Genomic DNA, 24,023 nt, shown 5'->3' on the forward strand with positions numbered 1-24,023 from the left:
TCCACAGTTGCACCTCCCAGCTGGCAGGAAAAGCAGCTGGGGCTCTGTTCTCCTGTGGCCTGCGCTTGGTGCTTCAGTGAACGCAGCCTTAGGCCGCATTCGTTTTTGGCTCAATAGCTCTCATGCTGCTAAGGCCCAGAGTGGGGAGTCAAGATAAGATCCCTGGGCTTTTACGGAAGGCACAACACCTTCATCTCAACTCCCTCATCCAGCTCAGCCTCTTCTTGCATTTTCTTTCCCCGTCAAAGCTGAGAAACAGTTTAAAAAAAAAGGAAGGAAGGAAGGACATGAGGACAGAGACTCTTCTAGTTTTTTTTTTTTTTTTTTTTTTTTTAGAGAGAGAGAGAAAACATGAGCAGGGGAGGGGCAGAAGGAGAAGGAGAGAGAGAATCCCAAGCAGGTTCCACACTCAGCTCAGAGCCTAATGCAGGGCTTGATCCCAGGTCCCTGGGATCATGACCTGAGCCGAAATCAAGAGTCTAATGCTCAACCGACTGAGCCACACAGGCTCCCCTCACCTTCTTTTTACTATAAGGTCACCAGCCTGTGGCTAGGAGTCTGGGGGTTCCACTCTGTACAACTGAGCAGGTGCTAGTGAAGATGGCTTGGAGTGGCCAGAAGAGTCGGCCCCCGGGGCCCCTGCCGCCTGGCTCTGGGTGCTTCCCAACCTCTGAGACTCTCTCGATGCCTCTGAGACTCTCTCAATGCCTACAATGCAGACTACAGCATGTTGTGGGGGCAGATGAGGACAGGCACATTTTATCTTTGTTACTTCTGTTTTAGCTGAGCATTAACATCTTTGCCGTACAGATGGGCTTTGTGCTTTTACATCACGGGAGCCGTTCGCATCTTTTATTCAGGGTTTTATTTTTACAACCAAGACATTTTCATAAAAAGAACAGTGAGAGAAGAAATATACAAGCCATGGGAGGGCAGAAGTGAAAGTCGAGGAACTTCCTAATGGGAGATTGAGGAACTTCCTAATGGGAGATTAAGTGAACTCCGGCTCCCACACCACAAGTTCCTGCTCCACAGGAGGTCCCTGGAGACTGAACCGACTGAGTCAGCCCTTCACAGAAAGCACGGTTCCAAGCTGGGTGTGGTCTCTGTGGTTCTCAGTGAGGACGGTGACCCCCGCCTGGGAAGACCAAGGAGGAGCCATCCCAGCACCATCCCATGAGAGACTCAGGACTCCATGTCACTGCCCTATCAGGGCAAAGCAACTTGCGAGAAGGTGGCCGGAAGGCCGACACAAGGGTCCCAGCCCAGGGTGAGTACGGGAGCTGGGGAGTGGTGTCATGGCGGCATTTCTTACTCATTTGCAGGAAGTTGCAGGAAGTGCTCCGGGGCTCTGAAGCCTTCTCTCCGTGATTCGCGATGACCAACAAACAAGTTTCTCCCATGCGTGAGGCCCACAGAAAGAACTTGCAGTAGTTAAAAGCAGGCAACTTCAGCAGGTCAGTGAAATTGCCACAATTGAGGGAGTTGAACGTGTCCCTTCTCTCTCATTTTTCCAGATCTCGCTCATTATTGACCAATGTATTTTTGTAGCAGGACACCAAAAGCATATTCTCTGCTCATTTATAAAACCTGAAAACAATAGCAAGTCAAGAAACCACTTACATTCAGGGAAATGACACGAATTTCCTGTAACAGAGACAAATGCCATGCGGGGATGCAGGGCTCCACTCCCAGTAAGGAGCCCGGGGGCCGGGAGTTTTCCACTAGTATGTTTTCAGGGCCCATCTTAGTCATTAAAAAAAAAAATGAAGAAGCTCAAAAAAAAAAAGCCCAAAGAACTCTAGCTTTGAATAGTGTTACTTCCTGCAGTACCTTCTTAGATAAGCTATTGACAAATGCACACTGAGGGGCCAGAAGAAGCTGGTTGCTGATGGGCAGATTTTCCAGGGTCAGTTATAGGCTGGGGAACGTCCTCCCCAAATCACAACTTGAGTTTGGAACAGCTGATCTGTGAAGCCCATGGACTCTTTTGTCCACACCTGCATCATGGCAGCAAAACTCGAGGTGGTTTCCGAACTTTTTTGTAGCCACAAACCCTTTTGTTCAAATGATGTCTCACAGGTGAGCCTAAGTACAGGCAGCCGATGACAGCAGAGGGTTGAGGGGCCTCACGGTCCCCCATGACCAACCCCCAGCTCCTTCCCCATCACGGTGGGTCCTCAGAACCCCTGGGTTTGTCAAAGCATGAGACACTATATCCAGCTCCCCTAAAACTGTCATCAGATCACTTGGGAACAAGTTAAAATGAAGGAGTTGGTGGGGGCAGTACCCTAATGGGGACCCCCCCCAATGGGGTCACCATGGGGAAGATGTTGAATGGAACATTCTGAAGATCTAGGCTCAGACAAATACACTCAGGTTATTGTCTCTTAGGAGGTAATTTCTAAATCCAGCACCTAAAATTGTGTAAATTGTGCACAATCAAAATGATTGAAAATTGCCAATAAAATACAGCAGGCATGTTTAAGGGACTGTCTATAGTCAAGCAACTATAGCTACAAATATAATGTATTTAATAAGGTAGACAATACTATATAGAGTTTATATGGAGATTACATTTTCAAGTATTTAGAGATACACTTTGTTCCTTGGTTGTTTGGCTCGTAGAGTTGACTTTTGTAAGGAACATGAGTTTGTGCTTTGACTCCACAGGACCAGGGGCTGAGCACTTTATGGGTTTTAACCCAGTAAGTCCTCACAACAGCCATGAGTTTGGGACTGTTATCCCATTTTACATGAGGAATCAGAGGCTCAGAGCGGTGAAGTGACTTGCCTACAGTCACATGGTTGGTGAGTGGCAGGCAGGATTCAAACCCTCATGCTGGAGCCAGAGCTCTGAAGCCAAAGGCCCTGTTGCCTTCTTTAATCTAGAGGCACGATGGGCTTTCTTTTTTTCCGAACACCTCTATATAGAGGGGCTTGTCATTAATGAGATAGGTAGATGCGAAGCAGCATTTTGAGGAAGAAAAAGTAATCCAAGAACGCTGCCCACGGCCCAGCTGAGGTCCCGAAGTCCCTGAGGTTGGGAGTAGCCCCTGGCCCCTCAGGGCCTCTGGGCTTCTGCCGTGTTTACACAGCTCAGTAGACCTGAAGAGCGAGTGCCTTTTAGCCCCCCTGTATATGTGACTCAACCTTTTGATTTGCCAACCCCTGGGCCCCGGGTGGGGTCTAGGGTAGAAGATGGGACCCAGGCAGCCCAATACCGGCAGGGAAGGAAGCAGGGAATGAATGGTCTTCGAATCCAGTTCTGCCGTTTACCATCCCAAATGCTTTGAGCAAGTCTTTCAACTGGTCTATAAAGGTAACCCTCCTATGTCATGAAGGACCAAGTCAAATGAAAAGAGTTTGGGGTATCCTACCGTATCCGATGCTTGCAAGAGTTGACTGTGAACATGGGGAGAGCTAAGCTAAATCTTTCAGTGCTTGAAATTTGACTTAAACGGCTACGAGTAGTTTTGTTTGTTAGATGCTCTCTCTTCCTGAACTCTATCGCTCCATCTATTTATACAGTCTGAGATTTTTTTGAAGGCTGCGTCTAGCTTTGGCCCCCTGTGGGTGGAGGTTGCAGCAGCAGGGGCTGAGGAAGCCAGGACCACACCCAGGGCCGCGTCATGGGCACTCTTCTGAGGCCCCAAGCACTTACTGTTTCAGGAGGCGAAGCCGGGCTCTCCTCTTCAGGCCTGGAAGAAGCAAACACGAACATCGGTTGGCTTGGGCTGTGGGTCGCTGACACCGAGCCCCAGAGAGCGAGGAAGGAGACCAGAGGGGCAGCCAGCACCTCAGACCACTTCCCTGGTGCCAGGCTCTGCTCCAGCTTTATGTGGTTTAACTCCCTTAAAGCTCGCAGCAAGCCTATGAGTTGAGTACTACTCTTACTATCTCTGCTTCGTATATGGGGAAACAGAGGCACAGAACACGCGTGTTATGGAATGACTTGCCCAAAGTCACGCAGCTAGTAAGCAGTAAGACCAGAATTCAAACTCAGTTAATCTACTCCAGTCTATGTGCTCTTAAACATGCCAGTCTGCCCTTTGCAGCAGGTCAGGAATGAGAGGTGTACAGACAGGTGGTCGGTGGACTTAAGCTAAAGCGTGTGCGTGCGGGAAATGCACAAGGTCTCCCAACGGGATGTAGGAAGGAAGTCTGAGCATGTCTGTTTACATGTCTGTCTCATCCTTCATTCCTTTTCATTTCTGAAGCACATTTCGTAACATAAGTAATATATGACATAAATACACCTAATCGCAGTTCAAGTTTGTAATTTAAAAAGTTTTTACTAATAAGATCTACATGCAGTTAGGGTTCATAATTTAAAAATGTTTTTACTAATGAGATCCTTGAACAAAAAAATTTGCAGACCACTGACCTTTAATGGGGTTCTTCCAATGGGGGCAAATGGATCCCTTTGTGGATGGCGATTTTATGCAAACATGTGCGCATGACACATTTCTTTGTGGAGAGGGTCTCACCCTCTCCCATTTTATAGAAGCCCAGAGAGGGTCAGTACCTTGCTTGAGGTGGCACAGGTGAGCAGAAGGACGAGAAGGAGAGCCCTGGGCTCTTGGGCAGTTGTGAGGGCCTCCCATATAACTCCCCTCTTTCTTATGAACCCTGGGAGCCCAGAGCAGATGATCTCGTCTCCAGAGGGGCTGAGAGAGGCAGTCATCTCTGAATTTCCCTGCAGCCTCACAGAGAAGGAGGAGTTCAAGTTTCTGGGAACATGACCCAAACCCCACTGCAATGTCTTCTGTGTACTGTTTCTGTCCCAAGTGCTCATGGGAGTTCCCGCTTATCTCATGCCAGGCACCTTGGGCAGGACTTTACAAACAGCAACCCTGGGAGGTACGTAATATTGTTACTCCTGGGTGGGGCAGTTGAGGCTCAGAGAGGCCAGGGCATGTGCCCAGGGTCACTAGATCCAAGAATAGTGGAGTTGGATTCAAACCCAGGTTTGTCTGACTCCAGAGACAGGGTGGTCTCTGACCTCTGCAGAATGGCCTCGGGCCAAGAAGCACCTCTGGAACTACCAGATGGGAAGGTGGGTATAAACTTCCACCAAACTGCCATCTGTCCTGCTTCCCTAGAAGAGGAAGGACCTCAGGGACACCTCCAATGGCAAAAGGAGTTGCCATCGTGGCCCAAGAGGCCACAACTTACGGTATAGGTGGATGGCCACACCCAAGGACACCAGCAGAACAAGGACTCCAGCCACCAACAGGCCGAGGGTGAGGAGGCCACAGGATGGGCCTGGGAAAGACACACGTATCGAACATTTGAGACATGCAGATAAATTACAGAGGGAAAAATCAACTGATCAACTGGAAGCCCCACCTCCCAGAGAATACCACTGCTGCACATTTTTCTCTCGTCGTTTTTTCTAGGCACTTCGAACACGTTGAGATAATTTTACACAGAACATTTTACGTCCAGGGGTGCCCTGGTGGCTCAGTCAGTTAAGTATCTGACGCGCGATGTCAGCTCAGGTCATGATCCCAGGGTCGTGGGATGGAGCCTGCCCCTACCACCCCACCCAGCGTCAGGCTCCACACTGAGAGGGTGGAGCCTGCTTAAGATTCTCTCTCTCCCTCTCCCTCTGCCCCTTTACCCTGCTTGTGTGCTCTCTCTCTGTCAAAAAATAAAAATTAAAAAATAAAATAATAAAATAAAAAAATTTTATGTCCCACATCATCATTTTAAAAATTAATTAAACGCAGGAGCTACTTATGTTCTAAAGGAGATAGATAATTTTCATGCCTGGTAATGAGATTTTTACTATTTATTTTTAAAAATTTATTTTAATTTCACAAGAAATAGCTGAATATATTTTCATTGTAAAAGATTCAAGTATATGGTTAGAGTGTTCCTTGGCATGCTAGCTCCTTCACAGAAATAAATGCCATGGTTAACGTGGTACCTTTCTCTTTGTATTTATGCAGACACATACAGGTTTTTTAAAAATGTTTTGTTTAAATTTATTTTTTGAGAGAGACAGAGCGTGCATAAGTGGGGGAGGGGCAGCGAGCAAGGGGGATGGAGGATCCAAAGCAGGGCTTTGCATTGACAGGCTGATAGCAGTGAGCCTGATGTAGGGTTCGAACCCATGAACTGTGAGATCATGACCTGAGCCAAAGTCGGACACTCAACCAACTGAGCCATGCAGGCATCCCTACAGTTTTGTTTTTGTTTTTGTTTTACAGCATACAGTGGCTTATATTGTACAAACTGTTTTGCAAACCATTCTTTCTTTAAATATATCAGCACACTCCTTTTTCTAGTAGAGTAACATTCGAAGTATGGACATAGCATGGATTATTTAGTCATCAGTGGGCTTTTCGTTTATTTCCTATGTTTTACTTTTATAAATAACTGCGCAAAGAACATCCTGGTACATTTTTCCCAATGTGGGAGCCTGCCCAAGGCAGATATTGAAAACAGGAATTTCCAAACCATAGACTATGTCCATTTAATGTTGTAACAGACACTGTGAAATGCCTTCCAAAAAGGCCGCACTGGTTTTCATTCCTGACCACCAACTGTGCACCTTGCCAACCCTTGATATTATCAGAGTGTTTAGTTTTTGGCCAGTCTAGTGGGTGAAAAATGGTGTTTGTCAACTTCAGTCTATTTTCATATATTGGCCACTTGTATGACCTGGCCTGGCCTTCCTTGCCTTGCATGGGTTTCGGAGTCTGCTGAAGTCTGAAAGTCACTACGTCGTTCCTGACACAGCAATTTAGAAATTGTCTCAGAATCATCTCAAGGGACAGCCCTAAGCCTTAGGGAGCACGTCCTTCCCCAGGGTGGCCATGTGGTTTCATTCATGATGACAAGTTTTGAGATCTATCTGGGTGTCCCCCAAGGTAAGTGCTTTGCATATAGCATCTATTTAATCATGCCTTCCCTTTAGCCAGGTAAACACCCCTAGTTTACACATGAGGAAACAGGTTCAGAGAGGCTGAATCACTTGACCAAGGTCACACAGTACAGGCAGTGGTAGGCAGAGTCAGACCTCAACCTGGCTGACTTACCCCTAAGGTACCCTGTCTCACGGCCCCCACCCCCAATGCAACCTCTACTTCTCCCCCCCCAATCCCCACTTGGCCACTTTCACACACAACCTGGTTATTCTTAATAACCTACTAATGTTGGATTTGCATTCTTGCCCTGGGATCTTACTGGGGGTCGACATAAGGAATGATGCAAGAATCTCAAAGACCTTTGTCCACATCTCTTACAAAAGTGTTGCTCTACTGAGTTCACTATTGTTCAGCAGGCCTTACAGAAGGATGAACAGAGCAGACTTTTTCTAGAATTTAACACTGAGATGAAGGCTTTGAAGCCGGGAGCTTGGGGTTGTTTCTTTCTATCACTGTGGGGGGCAGGGTTTGTGTGCCAAGTTATTTGGAGTATTGCCTTTGGTTCAGCTGGTTTTGCCGTTGCTCTAGAGTCACAGCACAGACCCAATTTGGCACCTTCAACGTAATGGACCTGTTGTATTTGCCTTTTGTGCTGTTTTGTTATTGTTGTTGTTGTAACTTGCCTAAAATCCTTTAGGCGAAGTTGTGGGATATAGATACTTTATAAAATGAGGTCAATCTATCTCTACCTTTATGTTCACCAAGACTTTGCCCTTCTGCATTTGGGTTCCGATTTTTTTTTTTACTGGGACCTCATGGGGTAGCTTCCCGTTCCCATTCTCCCAATCCCATTAGATGCCTGTCCCTGAGCTCTGTTACTTTATACATTTAAGACAAAGCCAACCCAGCAGCACGAGGCAGCCCTAGTGGGGCAGCTTGTCATTTGTTCCACGGGTGGGAGCACATGACACTTTCTGTTTGTCACCAGTATCTTTTGGGGAGCAGAGGTCAGTATTTTTCCAGAAACACATTTGCACGTTTGGGCTAATGGTTCAAGCAAAGTGCACGTGCATGTGTGTGTGTGTGTGTGTGTGTTCTCCAGCTGCTGTGTCTGGTGTTCATAGCACAGAGAAGCAAGTTAGTTCACTCATTAGCAAAAAGATATTAGCACATACTGTGTGTTAGGCCCTCTGTTAGGTATTAAAACTGAAGAACTTTAAAGTTCTGGTCTCGTGGGTTGGTTATTTTTGTTTGTAAACAGTCTTACTGAGATATACTTTACATACAAAGTTCACCTGCTCCAAGTGTATAATTTAATGGTCTTCGGTATATTCACAGAATTGTGCACCCATCAAGCACCACGATCTAATTTTAGAACATTTTCATCTCCCCTCCCCCACCAAAAATCCTGTACCCATTTTAGCAATCTCCTCCATACCTTCCCAACTCCCCAGTCTTAGGCAACCACTAATCTACTTTCTGTCTCTATGAAATGTCACATTGTGGACGTTTCTTATCAATGGGATCACATAATACATGGTTTTGTGTCTGTTCTTTTACTGTGTAATATTTTCAAAGTTCATCATGTTGTAGCCTGTATCAGTATTTCACTGTTTATTATGGTCAAATAATATTCCATTGTATGGACAGTCCACATTTGGTTAATCTATTTACCAGTTGTTTCTACTTTTTTGGCGATTATGAATAATGCTGCAAGGAACACTGGTGTGCAAGTTTTGGGGTGGACATATCCTCCATTAAGTTTTGCTCTAGGACAATTTTCAAGCGTGTTCCTCATTAGACTGTGAGCTGTTGGAGGGCAGCACTGTGGTCACACTCAGCTTCCCTTCTGACCCCAGATTGGGTGGGGCCAGAGAAACAGGCTAGAGTCCACACATGGGAAGGGAAGGGAAGGGAAGGGAAGGGAAGGAAAGGAAAGAAGGAAAACTTCCTGCTCTGTTTCTGAGGGTCCAGGAGAATGGGAGAACTCACCCTTCTGGGTCACTGGGCTTGGGGGCCGACACATTTTCTTCCTGGGGGTGGGCTTCTTGGTGGGCTGGGCAGTGGTGGGAAGGACATCAACTACAGAAAGCAAGCAAGACACATGTCTTAGCCAGGTAATCAGTAGGTGGACTTGCAGACAAAAGTTAAAGCCTCATGTCTTCCATGTAGATATGAAAGCCCTTATGACTGTTCCCTGGGCTGCTGCAGGGCTCTAAGGTGATAGAGTAATCGAGTTTTCTATGTGCTTCCCCAACTCTCAGACCTATCTGAGAGTCGAGGCAGGGGGTCACTTTGGTGTCTGGGGAAGAGAGGGGCTCTGGACCCACATGGACGTGAAGAGAGCCCCAGATGCCCTGATTAACCACTGAGTGACTTGGGGCAAGTCCTATCACTTTTCGGTGCCTCAGTTTTCCCATCTGCTGAAATAAAGATGACTCCCAGTTCTTTCTTGGGGTTGTCATGAGGATTAAAGGGGACAGCATGCCCAGCAAATGGTGCAGTAGAGATAGCTCCCCCTGGCCAAAGACCCCGAGCAGAAGCTGGAGCCCCCAAGTGCTCGACGAGACCAGCCCCTCAGCCAACCTGCCAATCCCTAACTGGGTGGAGGAGGCTCACAGAAAGGAGGGTGCCCTTTAACACACATACGATACCATGCAGGTTGCATATATGGGGATTTTCTTTCCTTCTCAAGTGTCTTTACAAGTCATATACTATCAGAGCTGGAAGGACCTCTAGTCTCAACCTTTACTTTCAAAGACAAACACCAGTGATGTAAGGCGCCAGCCCCGAGGCCCCACGATGCCAAGCGCCTGCCTGGACCACCCCAACCCCGTCTCCTGACTCGTGGATGGGTCACTCCTCTCTTTCATTCTACGCCAGTGTCATATGCTGACGTGACGGGGCAGGGCACTGGGACAGGCACACAGAGTGAAGGGAGACACCTGAGGTTCTGAGATGCTAGGGACAGGGTGGTGAGCACTGGGTGCTGTTGAACCCAGCCCTGGTCTCTGTGGGTTGAGCAAAGACATTTCACAAAAATGATCCTCTGCAAAATAGGAGGAGAGGGAAGATAACACCATCAGTTTAAACTCTAGCATCGGGAGGACAGGGAGGGGCAGCCAACAAAATGGTCACTTCAGGGCTGGCATCTTCCACATAAAGAGTGGACACTTTGGACCCTGGCCAACCCGAGTCTCCTCTGGGAAGCAGAGATGACACGCTCTGCCTGCTTCGTGAGGTTTCTGGGAAGAACCAACCACCAAGAATGAACCCTTGCTAAGTCCCGCCATGTGCTAGCGGCAGAACTAAGCAGCTCAGCTTAAGCGTATTCAACCCAACCACTTTGGCGATGGGAACGAGTATCTCCATCTAATCCCCGAGGAAGCCTAGGCGCAGAGAATGGAACTAGCTTGTCTGAAGTTCAAGAAACCCTAAACAGCACAGCCGGGATCTGAGCCAAGAGACCCTGATTCTAGGCTCTCACTAAGCCACACCACCTCAGGTGCACATGCTTTTCGACAAAAAGGCCCGTCGGGTCAAGGGCCTTGGCCGTGGGAATGCGGAGGGAAACTAGCATAAAAGGAAAAAAGGACACTAGCCATGGTGCTCCCAGAGCATGCGGGAGCCTGGCTCTCTGCTCAGGGTGACCCAGCATGGCTTTCCCCTTTACTCCTTACGGCCCTGGAGGTGTCCACTCCCTTTACTTTGTACACGAAGAGGCACAGATGTCTCTCGGCTGGTCGGTGGGAAGCCTGCAAGGGAGACAGCTCTATAGGACCTCAGGGTCTTGGCTGGGCTCAGTGGTCGGGGTTCGATGAGGGGTTTGTGGGAAGGCTTGTTCCATTTTAATTTCTTCTTGCCCAGAGCTGGGTCCCCTTGATTCCTCCTGACTCCCCCAGCTCCCCATTCAAATCTACCCGCTTCTCTCCTTGTTGAGCGGGACAGGCCTTTTGAACCCATAGTGTGATTAGCCCCCAAAAGGCCGTTTACCCCCCACCCCAATACTTTCCTTACTGCCCGAGCTTCCCCTTTCAGTATGCACTGTCTTCTGCAGGAGGGGTGGGGCCTGGCTCTTGATACCCTGACTCTGGGGAGATGTCGCAGTTGCAAGCACATGCTTTGGGGAGGGTCAGCATGAGGGGTTTGGAAATATCAAAGCCAGAAGTGGGTGAGTGGTGGTGGAGGGGGAGGGGGAAACTTCTAGAAACCAGTTTTACTTATTTCATCATCTATCTTTCTCAGACCCCCAAATCTAACGAGTGGGAAAATGCAGAGCTTATAGAGACAAAAACAATAAACCACACCCAAACCCCACACCCCCAAAAACCCAGTGTTCAATACAGGAATCAGTCAACTCCCTGCTGAGAATGCCTCAGCTTCTTGTCCCAGAGATCTCATCCCCCAATCCCTACCTTCTGACTGAAGACCCAAAGCTGGAGAGATGGGAGAGCAACCTCACTCTGGTTTTTGTCTTCCTAATTGTGCTGCTGTCCTAGCTGTCCCTGCACCTTCCCATGCTGAGTGACCTAATTCCTGGGGGGGGGGGCGGTGTTGGGGGGGACTTGGCATTCCCGGTGCCCCCAGCCTGAGAAGAACCCAGGTGAGCAGGAAGCAGGACAGTAAGAGGACCGCAGTGGGGGGTTGGCCGGCCGTGGGCTAACTTGGGGAGGGGGCTAAAGCCAGACCAGGCCTTTTGAGAATTTCTGCCACGACTCCTTCACACCTCTCACAGCTTAATCCTCACTCTCCAATACTGCAGCCACCTGTCGCCTTGGCTACCGGCCAGTCTGACTCGAGGTGTGCTGTATGCGTGAAATGTTAAAAACACATCGAACATTTAGTATGGAAAGGGAATGTAAAACATTCCAGTGATAATTTTTATCTTGATTATAAGTTAAAATGATGATACTGTGGGTACACTGGGTTAAAAATATAGTATGTAAACTAATTCCACTCATTCTTTTTCCTCTGTTAAACGTGGTATTCGAAATTTTTACATTTTATCTGTGGCTTTCTATTTCTATTGGGCATGCTGATTCAACTCACAGAACTACAGCTTCTCAGGGTGGCTGGAGGGGGGTGGGTTGTGGAGGCCAGCAGCAGCCCCATGATACAGATGGGAAAACTGAGGCCAGGGAGCAGAGGGACTGGTGCAAAGGCACACAGTGAATATGCAGCAGCATGTGCAGCTAGGCCTGGGCGCCAGTCTCCTTACTCCCTGTAACTCCGGGTGTGGGTTTGAGCCATAGGCCCCTGTTCAGAATGTGAGGGCATCTGCCCCTCCACTGGCCCTAGAAATGCTTTCACTGGGTATGTCCAGGCAATGAGGACTTTCTTTCCTGGGATGCACACTTGGTGGGAATTTCTGAGACCACGGTCAGGTCTGGGGACTGAGGCCAATCTAGGCATAGCCTCAGGTAGGCCTGATGTGGCGGCCAAAGGACAGCACTGCCTTGTCCCCAGAAGAAGTAGCAATGCTTCTAAGCATCCCATCTGGAACAGGACTCAGTTCCCTACCTCCCCGGGTAGATGGCAGCATGAAGTGAAATGACTATATAAAACACTTGCGTGTGCTTGGCCCTGGCTAGGTCTGTTCCTAGTAGCTGTAGCTCTATGGCTCATGGCTGGCACCCCCCCCCCCCCGCCTCCTGCAGAGTGGGGCTCGCTGAGAGCGGGGGCAGCTCTAGTGTCTGCCATGCACCCACAACACAGTAGGTGCTTCATACTCATTGGCAGCACTGAGGTACTTTCTTACCCACACTCAGCCGAGTTCCCTTCCCGAAGGTCAGCTCGGGCGACCCAACGGTCATGCAGAAGTAGATGCCACTGTCTGCAGGCTTCACACTTGTGAGATTGAGAATGGACCGGGTCGCATCCGGAAACACAGTTAGCTTCTCTGGCTCCACTTCCTGTCCATACACAATCCCTTTTATGGGATCCCAGTAGGCCAGGCACTCGTAGTGACTGTCCGGGCTTGGAGCCTGGCGATGTCTCAGCCAGTAGATGCGCGTGCTAGTGGGCGAGGTTTTGGCTTCGCAGGACATTATCACCATTCCATTGGTCTGAACCATTACGGACCCAGGAGCCTGCTGGAGTACGGAGCTGCCACGGAGAGCTACGAGAAGCAGAAGGAGCAGACACCATCAGCACATTTTCCCAGCCACTGTTGCGGGTCCTGGGAGTCACACTGAGTCAAGCACTGAAGGAAAGCTGTGGAAGAACCTGCCCAGTTGCAGGGTCCAGGGGCTGTACTCAATGCAGCTAGTGGCTCCTGGACTCAGGAGACCATCTGCAAGGCAGGTGTTTCCTATGTCCAGCTTTACAAAGGGGATGGGGAGAGAGCTGCCATTTCTTGATTGCATGTCTATAAGCCTGGCTCTTTGCATAAATTATCTTAACCCAATCTCAAACTCATTTGGGGATTTTTATCCCCATTACACAGACGAGGAAGCTGAGGCATGACGTTACTTGTTCCAAGTCCCATCAATAGCCAGTAAGTGATCTGGGATTCAAACTCAAAGATTCAAAGTCTGAAGTCAAAGCCTTTCACCTTGCCTCGCCGCCACTCTATGTACAGACTTTCAACAGGCTCCAAGCAGGTGTAGGAGACTCAGGTAGCCCAGGGGAACCCAGAATCAGAGGCAGAGCACAGGGCTGGTCTGGCCAACCACTCTTTCTGGACAGTGATGACAACAGCAAGAGGAACTCACTGTTGCTATTGGTGCAACTATAGCCTATCACTCCTCAGCCCAGCAAGTGATGGGTTCCTGGATCCCCATTCTCGAGGGGAAGGACAGATACCCCAGAAGCAGCACTTGGATTTCATTTTAGTCTCAAGATGGGAAGCACCGACAAGCAGGGGATTGCTCATGGAGAACGAACTAGACTGGAACTCAGAGACCCGGCCTTCAACCCAGCTTCTGCCTCATACCAGTGATGGGACTGCAGGAAGTCAAGGAGCCTGTCTCTATCCTTTAAAAGGAGGGCAGCTTGGGGTCATTGTCCTGCTTGCCTGCGAGGGTTAGAGCATTTAAGAAAACACACTGTAAACTCTAAAGCAGTGCACACGGGTAAATCATTTTCTACGTGTCTCATACATCAGAGGTTATTACTGGCAGCAGATGAAATCTTAGGAAAGATTTGAATGGGTCTTTCGCAGCCAAGTCCAACAAACTGAATCTGACCTGGCAAGCCTTCCATTTTAGCTGTGGGGCAGAGAGAGACCCCACAGACCCAGGCAGAGACCCAGGAACAGCGACATAGACTTGGGTGGGCAGAGGAGGCCAGAGAGAGAATGTGTGTGTATATATGTGTCCTAGGGGAGCTGGCTTATGAGGTAGTGGCCTAAAGGCACAATCCTGCTGATGTTTGTGTCTCAGACTTCATGGTTCCAGAATGGGCCGTGAACTTGAACTTTTTGACTCTACTCACAGGCCACTCTGAGCTTCTGCTTGTATCAAGAATGAAATGGTAGGGGTGCCTGGTGGCTCAGTTGGTTAAACATCTGATTCTTGATTTCGGCTCAGGTCATGATCTCACAGTTTGTGAGTTCAAGTCCTGCATCGGGCTTTGTGCTGACAGTGTGGAACCTGCTTGAGATTCTCTGTCTCTCCCTCCCTCTCTGCCTCTCTCTCTCTCTCAAAAATAAATAAACATTAAGAAAAAAAAAAAAGGAAGAATGAAATGGTACTTGGGGCCCAAGTGCCTGCTGGCCCTTCTCTTTTCTCCCCAAACACCATACTGCCTTTTCAGCAGAGTAGAGGGTCTTCATTGTTTGGGGTCACTGACATCTTAGGGAAGATAATAAGAATCGATGATGCCAATATTCACTGAGCTGTGCCCAGCATGGTGCATGCATTATCTTGCTTAATCCTCACCAGATCCTGTTTTATACCCATACTCATGAGGAAACAGAGGCTCAGGAAAGTGAAGGACGTGCTCAAGGCCACACAGCCTGTATGTGGTGGATCCAGATTCAAACCCAGGTCTGGGACCCCAGAACCGGAACTTTGAGCCACTCCCCGAATCAAGGAGACCTGTGATCCTCTCCTGGATCACTGTCATGTCGTTGCGTGTACACAGTGGGTCTACAAATACACAGACTCCTGAAGTTCTTCCAAGAAAGCCCAGAAGTGACTCCTAAAGGGGTAAAGGGGCCCAAAAGGACCCTGGGTTTTTTGTGTATGTTACCCCTGCTGTGTCCTGACATGCAGACTTCCTGGCTGCAATATACCCTGGTCTCTCTCTTATGTCCCTGGAAACTGATTGTCAAGCTCTATCTATGTGCCAGACACAGAGCCAGGCCTTGCTACCTATGCGGTCTCATTTGATTCATCTGACTCTCTTCCAGTGACCCCCTTCTCAGACGGGCCTGCTGTTTCTAAAACGATCAGCATTAACTACTAGTTTTGAATGGCCCCGACTAACTTCTGCTTGAGATATGGCTGAGCTCGTGGGTCAGAGTAGGGGGCTGGCAGGTCTTGTCACCTCTGGCAGGTGGCCAGCTTTGGGCTTTTTAGGTAAGAGAGCAATCAGCCACAGGTCAGTGGGCAGTTTGGTGCGTGGAGGGGCCTCTTCCAAAAGGCAGTCTGGCTGGGCTTATGAGAGGGACAGCGGAGACTGCCTGCTACATTCTAGCTCCAGCAGGGCTCCCATTGGAGTCGAGCTCCACAGCACACACAACCCAGGGACAGTTGAGGTGGGGGGTGGGGTTGGAAACAGGGAACCCCGAGGAAGTACTCTGCCATAGCGGTCGGGGATCTGGCAATAGCCTGGTGTTTGGCAGATTGTCCTCCGAATACTTTCCCGGAAGTACTAAAAATGTGTCTACAGAACCCTGGGTGAAGTGCAGAATACCAAAGCCAGAACTGAGCCTCTGGAACCTTCCTGGGGGCACACCCCTGGGAGGGAACCCTAGACAAGGGCATTTTTCCTTTTACTCTGCACTTCCTTCCCCTCTTTTCTTCCTTCTTGACTCCTGCCCTCCTTCCCCTCCGGGCTTTTGAGCAGAGCTAGCCTCAATCCCGGGGCTCCAGGGGCCCCTGGGGTAATGAGCTCTGGGGATGAATTTCCTCGCCACCCTTAGGGACTGTACCTGCCATGCCGCCTCCCGAGTGCGCCCCCAGCCCCGGCTTCTGCATTCTGCCAGGACAGCCTTTGTAAACTCTACAGCTCAGGCTCTTCCCGGTCCCGGGGAGACCACCTGCTCCAGCCCCGGGCGCCCCACAAATCTCCCGGTCTTACCTGCCAGCTGCGTGGCCAGGAGGAGCCAGAGCCCCGGCTGCATCTTGGCGAGCCTGGGACACCTGGTCCCGGCGGGGCTCTGCGGAGACAGTCTTGGCTAGGGGTGGGTGGGGAGCGGGACTGGGCGGGGCAGTTTGGATGGGGGAGGGGGGAGGGGGGACGGGAAGGACGAGACCGGGCGGGGTAGGGGAGGGAGTCCAGGGTGAGGTTGGCAAGGTCTCCGCCCTCATCCTCCCTGCATTTCAAAGGTCTTGGGTGCGTTTCCTAAGAGCCCACTGGGACCCCTTGCTTTCCAGTGAGGGGGTGACACCACTGTCCTGAGCCAAGCAATTGCACGTGTGTGATGGACGCCTGCCCTGGGAGGTGGCCAGGACAGGGTCATGACTCCCTGTGACAGTTGAGGCAACTGAGGCTCAGAGAGGTCAGGATATCCAAGGTTCCCACGGAAGTGCAGGGTGGAGCTGGACCGTAATTCGGGCTTTTTTTTTTTTTTTTTAATTTCTTTTCTTTTTGAGAAACTCGGTGGGGCCTAGAGTGACCAAGACCCAGGCCTTGCCCTCAAGGACACACACTTGTGAGGGATGAAGGGCTGCTCCCACAGCCCAGCCAGAGGCCAGAATCTCTCAATATTTTCATTGTTCCCATGAGCAGTGTGAGGCTGAGCATACACTGGACAGACAACCCTGGGGACACCCCTGGCTGGCGTGAGCTGTTTTCTTTTTTTTTTTCTTAATTGAAGTGATATTTACATAACACAAAATTAAACACTGTAGAGGGTGCAATGCAGTGGTATTTAACCACCTCTATCTAGTTCCAAAACATTTTCATCTCCCCGAGAGAAATCCCTGAACCTGTTATGTAGTCATCTTCTATTGCCCCCTCCCCTTCTCACTACCCCCCTCCCCCAATCATCCTTTTGTCCCTATGGATGTACCTATTCTGGACATTTCATATAAATGAAATTGTACAATATGTGGCCTTGTGTGTCTAGTTTCCTTGGCTTAGCGTAGCATTTTTGAGGCTCATCCAACGCGATGGCGTGTATAAGTACTTCAATCCTTTTTATAGATGAGGACTATGTCGTTGTACGTGTATGAGACAATTTGTTTAGAGATTCATCTGTTAATGGACATTTGTGTTGTTTCTCATTTTGGCTATTGTGAATAAAGCTGCTACAAACATTCTTGTACAAATATGTATTTGAGTCCTCGTTTTCAATTCTTTTGGGTATATTCCTAGGAGTCTAATTGGTGGGTCGCTTGGTAATTCTATGTTTAACTTTTGGGGGAACTGCCCAACTGTTTTCCGTAAGAGCTGCACCATTTTACATTCCTGCCAATAATGTATGAGGGTTCTAATGTCCCACATCCTTACCAACACTTGTCACTTTTTTTTTTTTTTAATATATCCATCCTAGTCTCTGTGTTGTGATATCTCACTGTGGTTTTTATTTGCATTTTCCTAATGATTAACGTTAGACATTTTTTCATGTGCTTATTGGCCATTTGTGTTTCTTCTTTGTATGTCTATTCAAATTCTTTACTCATTTTAAAATTGGGTTGTCTTTTTGTTACTGAATTATAAGGGCTCTTTGTACATTTTTGGATACTAGACCCTTCTCTGATACATGATTTGCAAATATTTGTACTGTTGCAAATATTTGTACTGTTGGTTGTCTTTTCAATTTTAATGTCCTTTGATGCATAGAACTTTTCAATTTTCATGAAGTTCAATTTATGTATTTTTCTTTTGTTGCTCATGCTTTTGGTGTCATATCTCAGAATCCATTGCCAAATCCAAGGTCAAAAATATTTGCCCTGATGTTTTCTCTTAATATTTTTATAATTTTAGCTTTTATATCTCAGTTGTTGATCCATTCTGAGTTTGTTTTTGTATATGGTGTGAGGTAGGAATACAACTTCATTGTTTTGCATGTGGATATCAAGTTGTCTTGGCATCATTTATTCAAGAGACTCTTCCTTGCCCATTGAAGTCTTTGCACTCTTGCTGAAGGTCAATTGAACATAAATGTATGGGCTTATTTCTAGATTCTCAGTTCTATTCCACTGATCTATATGTCCGTCCTAATGCCAGTAGCACACCGTTTTCATTGCTGCAGTGGGATGGTAAATTTTATGCCAACTTGGCTAGGCCATCAATGCCCAGATATCTGATTAAATTTTATTTCTGGGTGTGTCTGTGAGGTTGCTTCTGGAAGAGATTTGAATTGGTGTACCAAGTAAAGCAGATGGTCCTTCCCAATATGGATGAGTATCATCCAATTTATTGAGGGCCTGAATAAAACAAAAAGGCAGAGGAAGGTTAGATTTGCCTTCCCTCTGCATGTCTGCCTGAGCTGGAACATTGATCTTCTCTTGCCCTCCACACTTCTGGTTCCTCAGGCCTTTAAACTTGGATTGGAATCTACATCATTGGCCTCCAGGCTCTTAGGCCTTCAAACAACACCATTCGCTTTCCTGGGTCTCCAACTTGCAGATTTGTTGTTCATGGGACTTCTCAGCCTCCATAATTGCATAAGCCAATACCTTATAATAAATCTCTATATACATCTCCTTTTGATTCTCTCTGGAGAACCCGGACGACTACATGTAGCTTTGTAGTAAGTTTTAAAATCTGGAAGTATGAGTTGTCCAACTTTGCTATTCTTTTTAAATGTTGTTTTAACTATCTGGAGCCCCTTATATTTCCATATGAATTGGAAGATCATCTTTTCCATTTATGCAAAAAAAGACTGTTGGAATTTTGATGGGATTGCATTTAATTTGTAGATTGCTTTATGTAGTACTGCCGTCTTAAAAATATTAAATTTTTTAACCCATGAACACAGAATGTCTTTCCATTTATTTAAATCTTTAATTTCCTTCAGCAATATTTTTTAGTTTGCAGTGTACAAGTCTTTGACCTTCTTGGTTAAATTTATTCTTTGCTCTACAACTGTGGGATGGTACCAACCAGCAAACAATGAATACTCCCAGAACCTGCAAGATTCCCAAAGTCCTTCCAGACCTACCGCCAGGTGAGTTATCTACTCATCATGACCTAAGCCAAGAAATGAGCTCCATTTTATATATCAATAAAGCTTTCCTTTCTTCTTTCCATCTTTGTATTTCATTTATATTTCATCCTCTGCTTTATCTTAGTACCTAGAGTAATGACTGGCATTCAATATCTGTTAACTAAGTGGATAGGTAGATGCCTATTTTCCTATGGGTTGTTTATATTTTCTTATTAATTGATACATGCTATTTGTCTGGGAGGGCTATATCGGGGCTCAATCAGAAGACAAACCATTCCAGTAACTTAAACAGAGAAAATTAAATATAAAATATTTTAAGCAGATAAATGTTTTTTAACTACCAAAAGTGGTACAAGGAGAGTCTGAGGCAGGAATTGGCAATTTTTTTCTGTAAAGAGCCAGGTAGCAAATATTTTAGGCTTTGTGGAATATTTATATATAACAATACAGAATGCAAACCTCCACAATCTTTGTCTTGATAAAATTAAAAATATAATAGTAAGTGAGCAAAAACTTTGGAATAAAGTTCTTTAATGAGAAGAATGGGATCCATTTTGTTGGGATAGCATTTTGCTTAGTTGGGGTTCAAATGTAAGAACCAATCTTAGATGGAGGGCAGCACAAAAACAGGCAGGGGGCTGAATTTGGCCTGTGGGCTGCAGTTTGCCCACCCTTGGCCCTTGAGGGAGGTAAACATGGAAGGAAGTGAGAAACTTTGAAGAGGGACTCTCCGCATGACTGAGATTCGGACTCTGCAGGGAGAATCTTCACAGGTCAAGCAGCTCACTCGGGACAAAGAAATATGTCAGAAGTCATGGACTGCACCTAGATCACACCCTCAAAGACAAGGACTCATTGCCAAGGGAAACTGGCAACCTTGGGAAAAGGGACAAAAGTTCCTCCTATTTCCAGTTTACAATGTCCTTCCAGCGCCCTCTATTGGCCGAGACTATAGCATCAAGCTAACTGGCAAAGGAGAGCAGTCTCCACCATCCAGTTTCACAGAGGGGCAAAGAGGCAATTATTTGATAACTGACACAAAAGATATAGAGTGTTACAAATATTTTTCCCACTGTGTTTCTTGCCTATAAAAAAAATATTTGTTTATTTAAAAGGTAACAATCTTGGGGAATCTGGCTGACTCTGTCAGTGGAGCATTGGACTCTTGATCCTTGGGTTGTGAGTTCCAGTCCATCGTTGGGGGTAGAGATTACTTAAAAATAAAAAAATCTCGAGGGGCGCCTGGGGGCTCAGTTGGTTAAGTGGCCCGACTTCGGTTCAGGTCATGATCTCATGGCTTGTGGGTTCGAGCCCTGCGTAGGCCTCTGTGCTGACAGCTTGGAGCCTGGAGCCTGCTTCAGATTCTGTGTCTCCCTTTCTCTCTGCCCGTCCCTCCCCCCCCCCCCCCCCCCCGCTCACTCTCTCTGTCTCTCCCAAAAATAAATATTTATTTTATTTTATTTTTTTAATGTTTATTTATTTTTGAGAGAGACAGAGACAGAGCGTGAACAGGGGAGGGGCAGAGAGAGGGAGACACAGAATCTGAAATAGGCTCCAGGCTCTGAGATGTCAGCACAGAGGCCTACGCAGGGCTCAAACCCACAAGCTGTGAGATCATGACCTGAACCGAAGTCGGACGCTTAACTGACTGAGCCACCAAGGCACCCCATAAACATTTAAAAAATAAAGTAAAAATAAAAATCTTAAAAAAATAATAAAGGTAATAGTCTCAGATATTAAAAAATTCAAAATAGAAAGAAATGAACACTTTGAAAAGTTAGTCTACCTGCCTGCCACCTCTGTCCCCTGCTCAGTTGGTTTTTGTCCCCAGAGCCAACAGTTCAGCAAATCTTTTTGGAGGTGTTCTATTCATATATACAATGTTTATCTTTTTTTTTTTTTAATTTGCAAAAAAAAGACCCTTCTGTTGTACAGATTTTTTTCATTTTTTAAATTATTTTTTAATGTTTATTTATTTGTGAGAGAGAGAGGGAGAGTGAGTGAGCAGGGGAGGGGCAGAGGGAAAGGGAGATGTAGAATCCGAAGCAGGTTCCAGGCTCTGAGCTGTCAGCACAGAACCCAACATGGGGCTGGCACCCATGGACCTCGAGATCATGACTTGAACCGAAATAAAGCACTTAACTGACAGAGCCATCCAGGTGCCCCTGTTATACAGATTTTAAATGTTTCTGCAAACACATTTATTTTTTCTTTTTTATGGACCCTGACTCTTGCGTCTCATTCAGGAAGACCATTCACACTCCAAGATTAAAAATAATTTTCCTATGCTTTCTTCTAATAGTTTAAATTTTTAAATTTATTTCTATTTTAAAGAGAGAGAAAGAGAGAGAGAGAGCAATCAGGGGAGAGGGGCAGAGGGAGAGGGAGAAAAAATCCCAAGCAGGGTCTAAATCTAGAGCAGAGCTTGACACTGGGGCTCGATCCCATGACCCCGAGATCATGACCTGAGCTGAAATCAAGAATCAGATGCTCCACTGACTGAGCCACCCAGGTGCCCCCTCATCGTTTTATATTTTAGCTTTTACATTTACCTCATTAAACCATCTGGGTTTTATATCTTAACAGAGTCTGAGGTGGGGATCAAGTTTCATTTTCTTCGAGGTGGTGGCCACTGAATTGCTTCAATGTCATTGAATCCAGCCTTTCTTACAGCTTCAAGTCATTTCATATCGGGGCCCCAAATCCCCAACATCAGTAACAGCTGCCGAGGATAGCTTCATCCCACAAGTCCCTCTCCTGCGTGCTTTCTTTGCCCGGTTGCTTCTTCTCTCTCTGGGACCTCCTTCCCTCCTTTGTGGTGTCCTGGTTGCTATGCTTTCTGTGTTTGGGCTTCTCTGTGCTGACTGGCTGCACCTTGGCCTTTTTCTTGTTCTTTTTGTGGGAATCTCCATCCTCGCCGTGCTTCGTCTTCCCCTCTACCTGCTTCTCCTTGCTGCGTCCTCCTCTGCCATCCTCCTCCCTGGACCTTCTCTGGCCTCGATCTTGATCTCCAGCCTGATAGGCTCTGGTGTAACCCTCCTCCCGCAGGCGGCTGGTATCTTCTCTGCGTTGTGCAGCATGGGGGTCGGGGGGCTTTCCTTGCACAGGTGGGCTCGGAAGCCACAGGTTCTTGAAGAAATGGTCGTGTTTTTTCTGATAGTGGTTTAGAGATTCCAGTCTTTGTCTGGGGTGATGTAGGTCAGACCCCGGGGGTAACTGGTTGCCCACTGTTCTCTGCCTTTTGTGGGAACTGGAGAAGGCATAGGACCTCCTGAAGGGGAGTCTCCACTCCCCCACTAGAGGTTGGGGTGGAGCATGTCCCCTTTCTCTGCACGCAGAGTTTTCTGTCATCTTTCTAAAGCAAACCTCTGGCTGTAATCCTCTGGCTTTCTGCTTTCTAACATAATCCTCAAGTTCATGTTGAAAAGAGTCATAGATCCTAGAATTTTCCATTCTGTTGACTATGGACGAATCTCTGCTAAGGAAGATAGAGGAATAACTTTCTGTTAAATGCATTCTTTTGCTACAAATGTGTTCTTTGTCCTTGAAAAGATCGAGCTTTCAAATTTCTAGTGGAGATTATGTTATGCTCATATACTACAAATAACAGGTAGCCATTGATATTGAAAGTGTGTATTTTTGACATAGGCTGAGAATCCTAAAATATAACAGACTAAGGAAATGAGTCTTAAAACACCGTGTAAATTTGAGGATTGGAAATACATAATGAATGTGTAAAATTTATCAGTGGTTATCCTTAGGTTTGAGGATTATGGATAATTTTAGTCTTTCTTACTTAATTGTATGTTGTGATTTTTTTTTGTCATAAATACTACTACTTGTGTAATGAAAAAAGAAAATGGAGTTATTTATGAGAAAACAAAAACATACCAAGCAACGAATTTAAACTAGAATCACTCAAAAATTCTACAAAACCAGAACTGGCTTGACCCTGTGCTTATGCCCGAAGAAATAATAAGGGTCATCAAATATTCTCTCCCACACACACTATGTGTATGTATATAAACGTGTGTGCATGCGTGTGTCTGTATTTTAACCTCATAGTTGGCATGAAAGAACACAGGAAGATGCTATTAATTGTGGTAAATGTGGACCTATCATTATTCCTTTTTTTTTGCAAATGAGGAAACTGAGTTACAGAGAGTTTAAATAACTTAAGGTCACATGGCTAGAAAGTGGAAGGGCCAAGATTTGAACCCACGTGGAGAGGGTCCAGAGCCTGCTCACTTGACCACTCCAATAGTGGTACCAAGCTTACAGGCGTGGTGAGGTTTAAAGCGTGATTACAAATGAAGGGCTTGGAACTGTGCTGGGTACAGAGTGACTGGTCGGTGGCTGTTAGCGATGACACTCTCAGAGGGAGGCTGGAATGACACGGCAGCATCTAATGGGCTACGGGTGGTCTGTTTGGAGACCTTGTATCCATTCTACCTCATTGTGGCTTGTCTTTCCATTTAATCAAAATAAATACCTGTTTGTGCTAAACGTAAACACCCAAAACAAAAAAACCAAAAAACCAAATCACAGCGACAGTTATACTCTGCAAAGTCACATTTCCCCGGCTTCCCCCCTCCAGAGATAACTACTGGGTATATTACTGTGTTCCTGAAGCCTTCGTATCTAAATTCTAATCCAACAGATGTGAGGTCAGATGGTGCATTCTGGTTCTCAACTCAGCTTTTCTTCCCAATGTATTTAGATCTATTTCCTATTTCAGTGCACAAAGGGTTTACCTCATTTTAAAGAGGACCGCTTGCTGTGACAGAACAGGTGTGGACTGTGATTTAAAAGCAAAATGCGATCCCTGCAAATGCAGGTGCTCCTAGTTTTTAGCTGACCAA

General features: G+C 46.8%; 2 protein-coding genes across 2 annotated transcripts; both read right to left on the minus strand.

Moving 5' to 3' along the window:
• Positions 1-965: 965 nt before the first annotated feature.
• CD8B (CD8 subunit beta) lies at positions 966-16,249 on the minus strand. Its single transcript, XM_015075803.3, has 6 exons — positions 16,125-16,249; positions 12,637-12,996; positions 8,871-8,960; positions 5,179-5,268; positions 3,665-3,701; positions 966-1,590 (listed from the first exon to the last, which is right to left on the minus strand). The coding sequence occupies exons 1-6, from the start codon at positions 16,165-16,167 to the stop codon at positions 1,578-1,580; spliced, it is 633 nt and encodes a 210-aa protein (XP_014931289.2). The 5' UTR covers positions 16,168-16,249; the 3' UTR covers positions 966-1,577.
• Positions 16,250-21,873: 5,624 nt separating this feature from the next.
• LOC106978155 (lysine-rich coiled-coil protein 1-like) lies at positions 21,874-22,512 on the minus strand. Its single transcript, XM_015075805.2, has one exon. The coding sequence runs from the start codon at positions 22,510-22,512 to the stop codon at positions 21,874-21,876; it is 639 nt and encodes a 212-aa protein (XP_014931291.2).
• Between the last annotated feature and the right edge of the window lie 1,511 nt (positions 22,513-24,023).

The sequence above is a fragment of the Acinonyx jubatus genome, chromosome A3, assembly GCF_027475565.1.
Source record: "Acinonyx jubatus isolate Ajub_Pintada_27869175 chromosome A3, VMU_Ajub_asm_v1.0, whole genome shotgun sequence".
Taxonomy (NCBI): Eukaryota; Metazoa; Chordata; class Mammalia; order Carnivora; family Felidae; genus Acinonyx; species Acinonyx jubatus.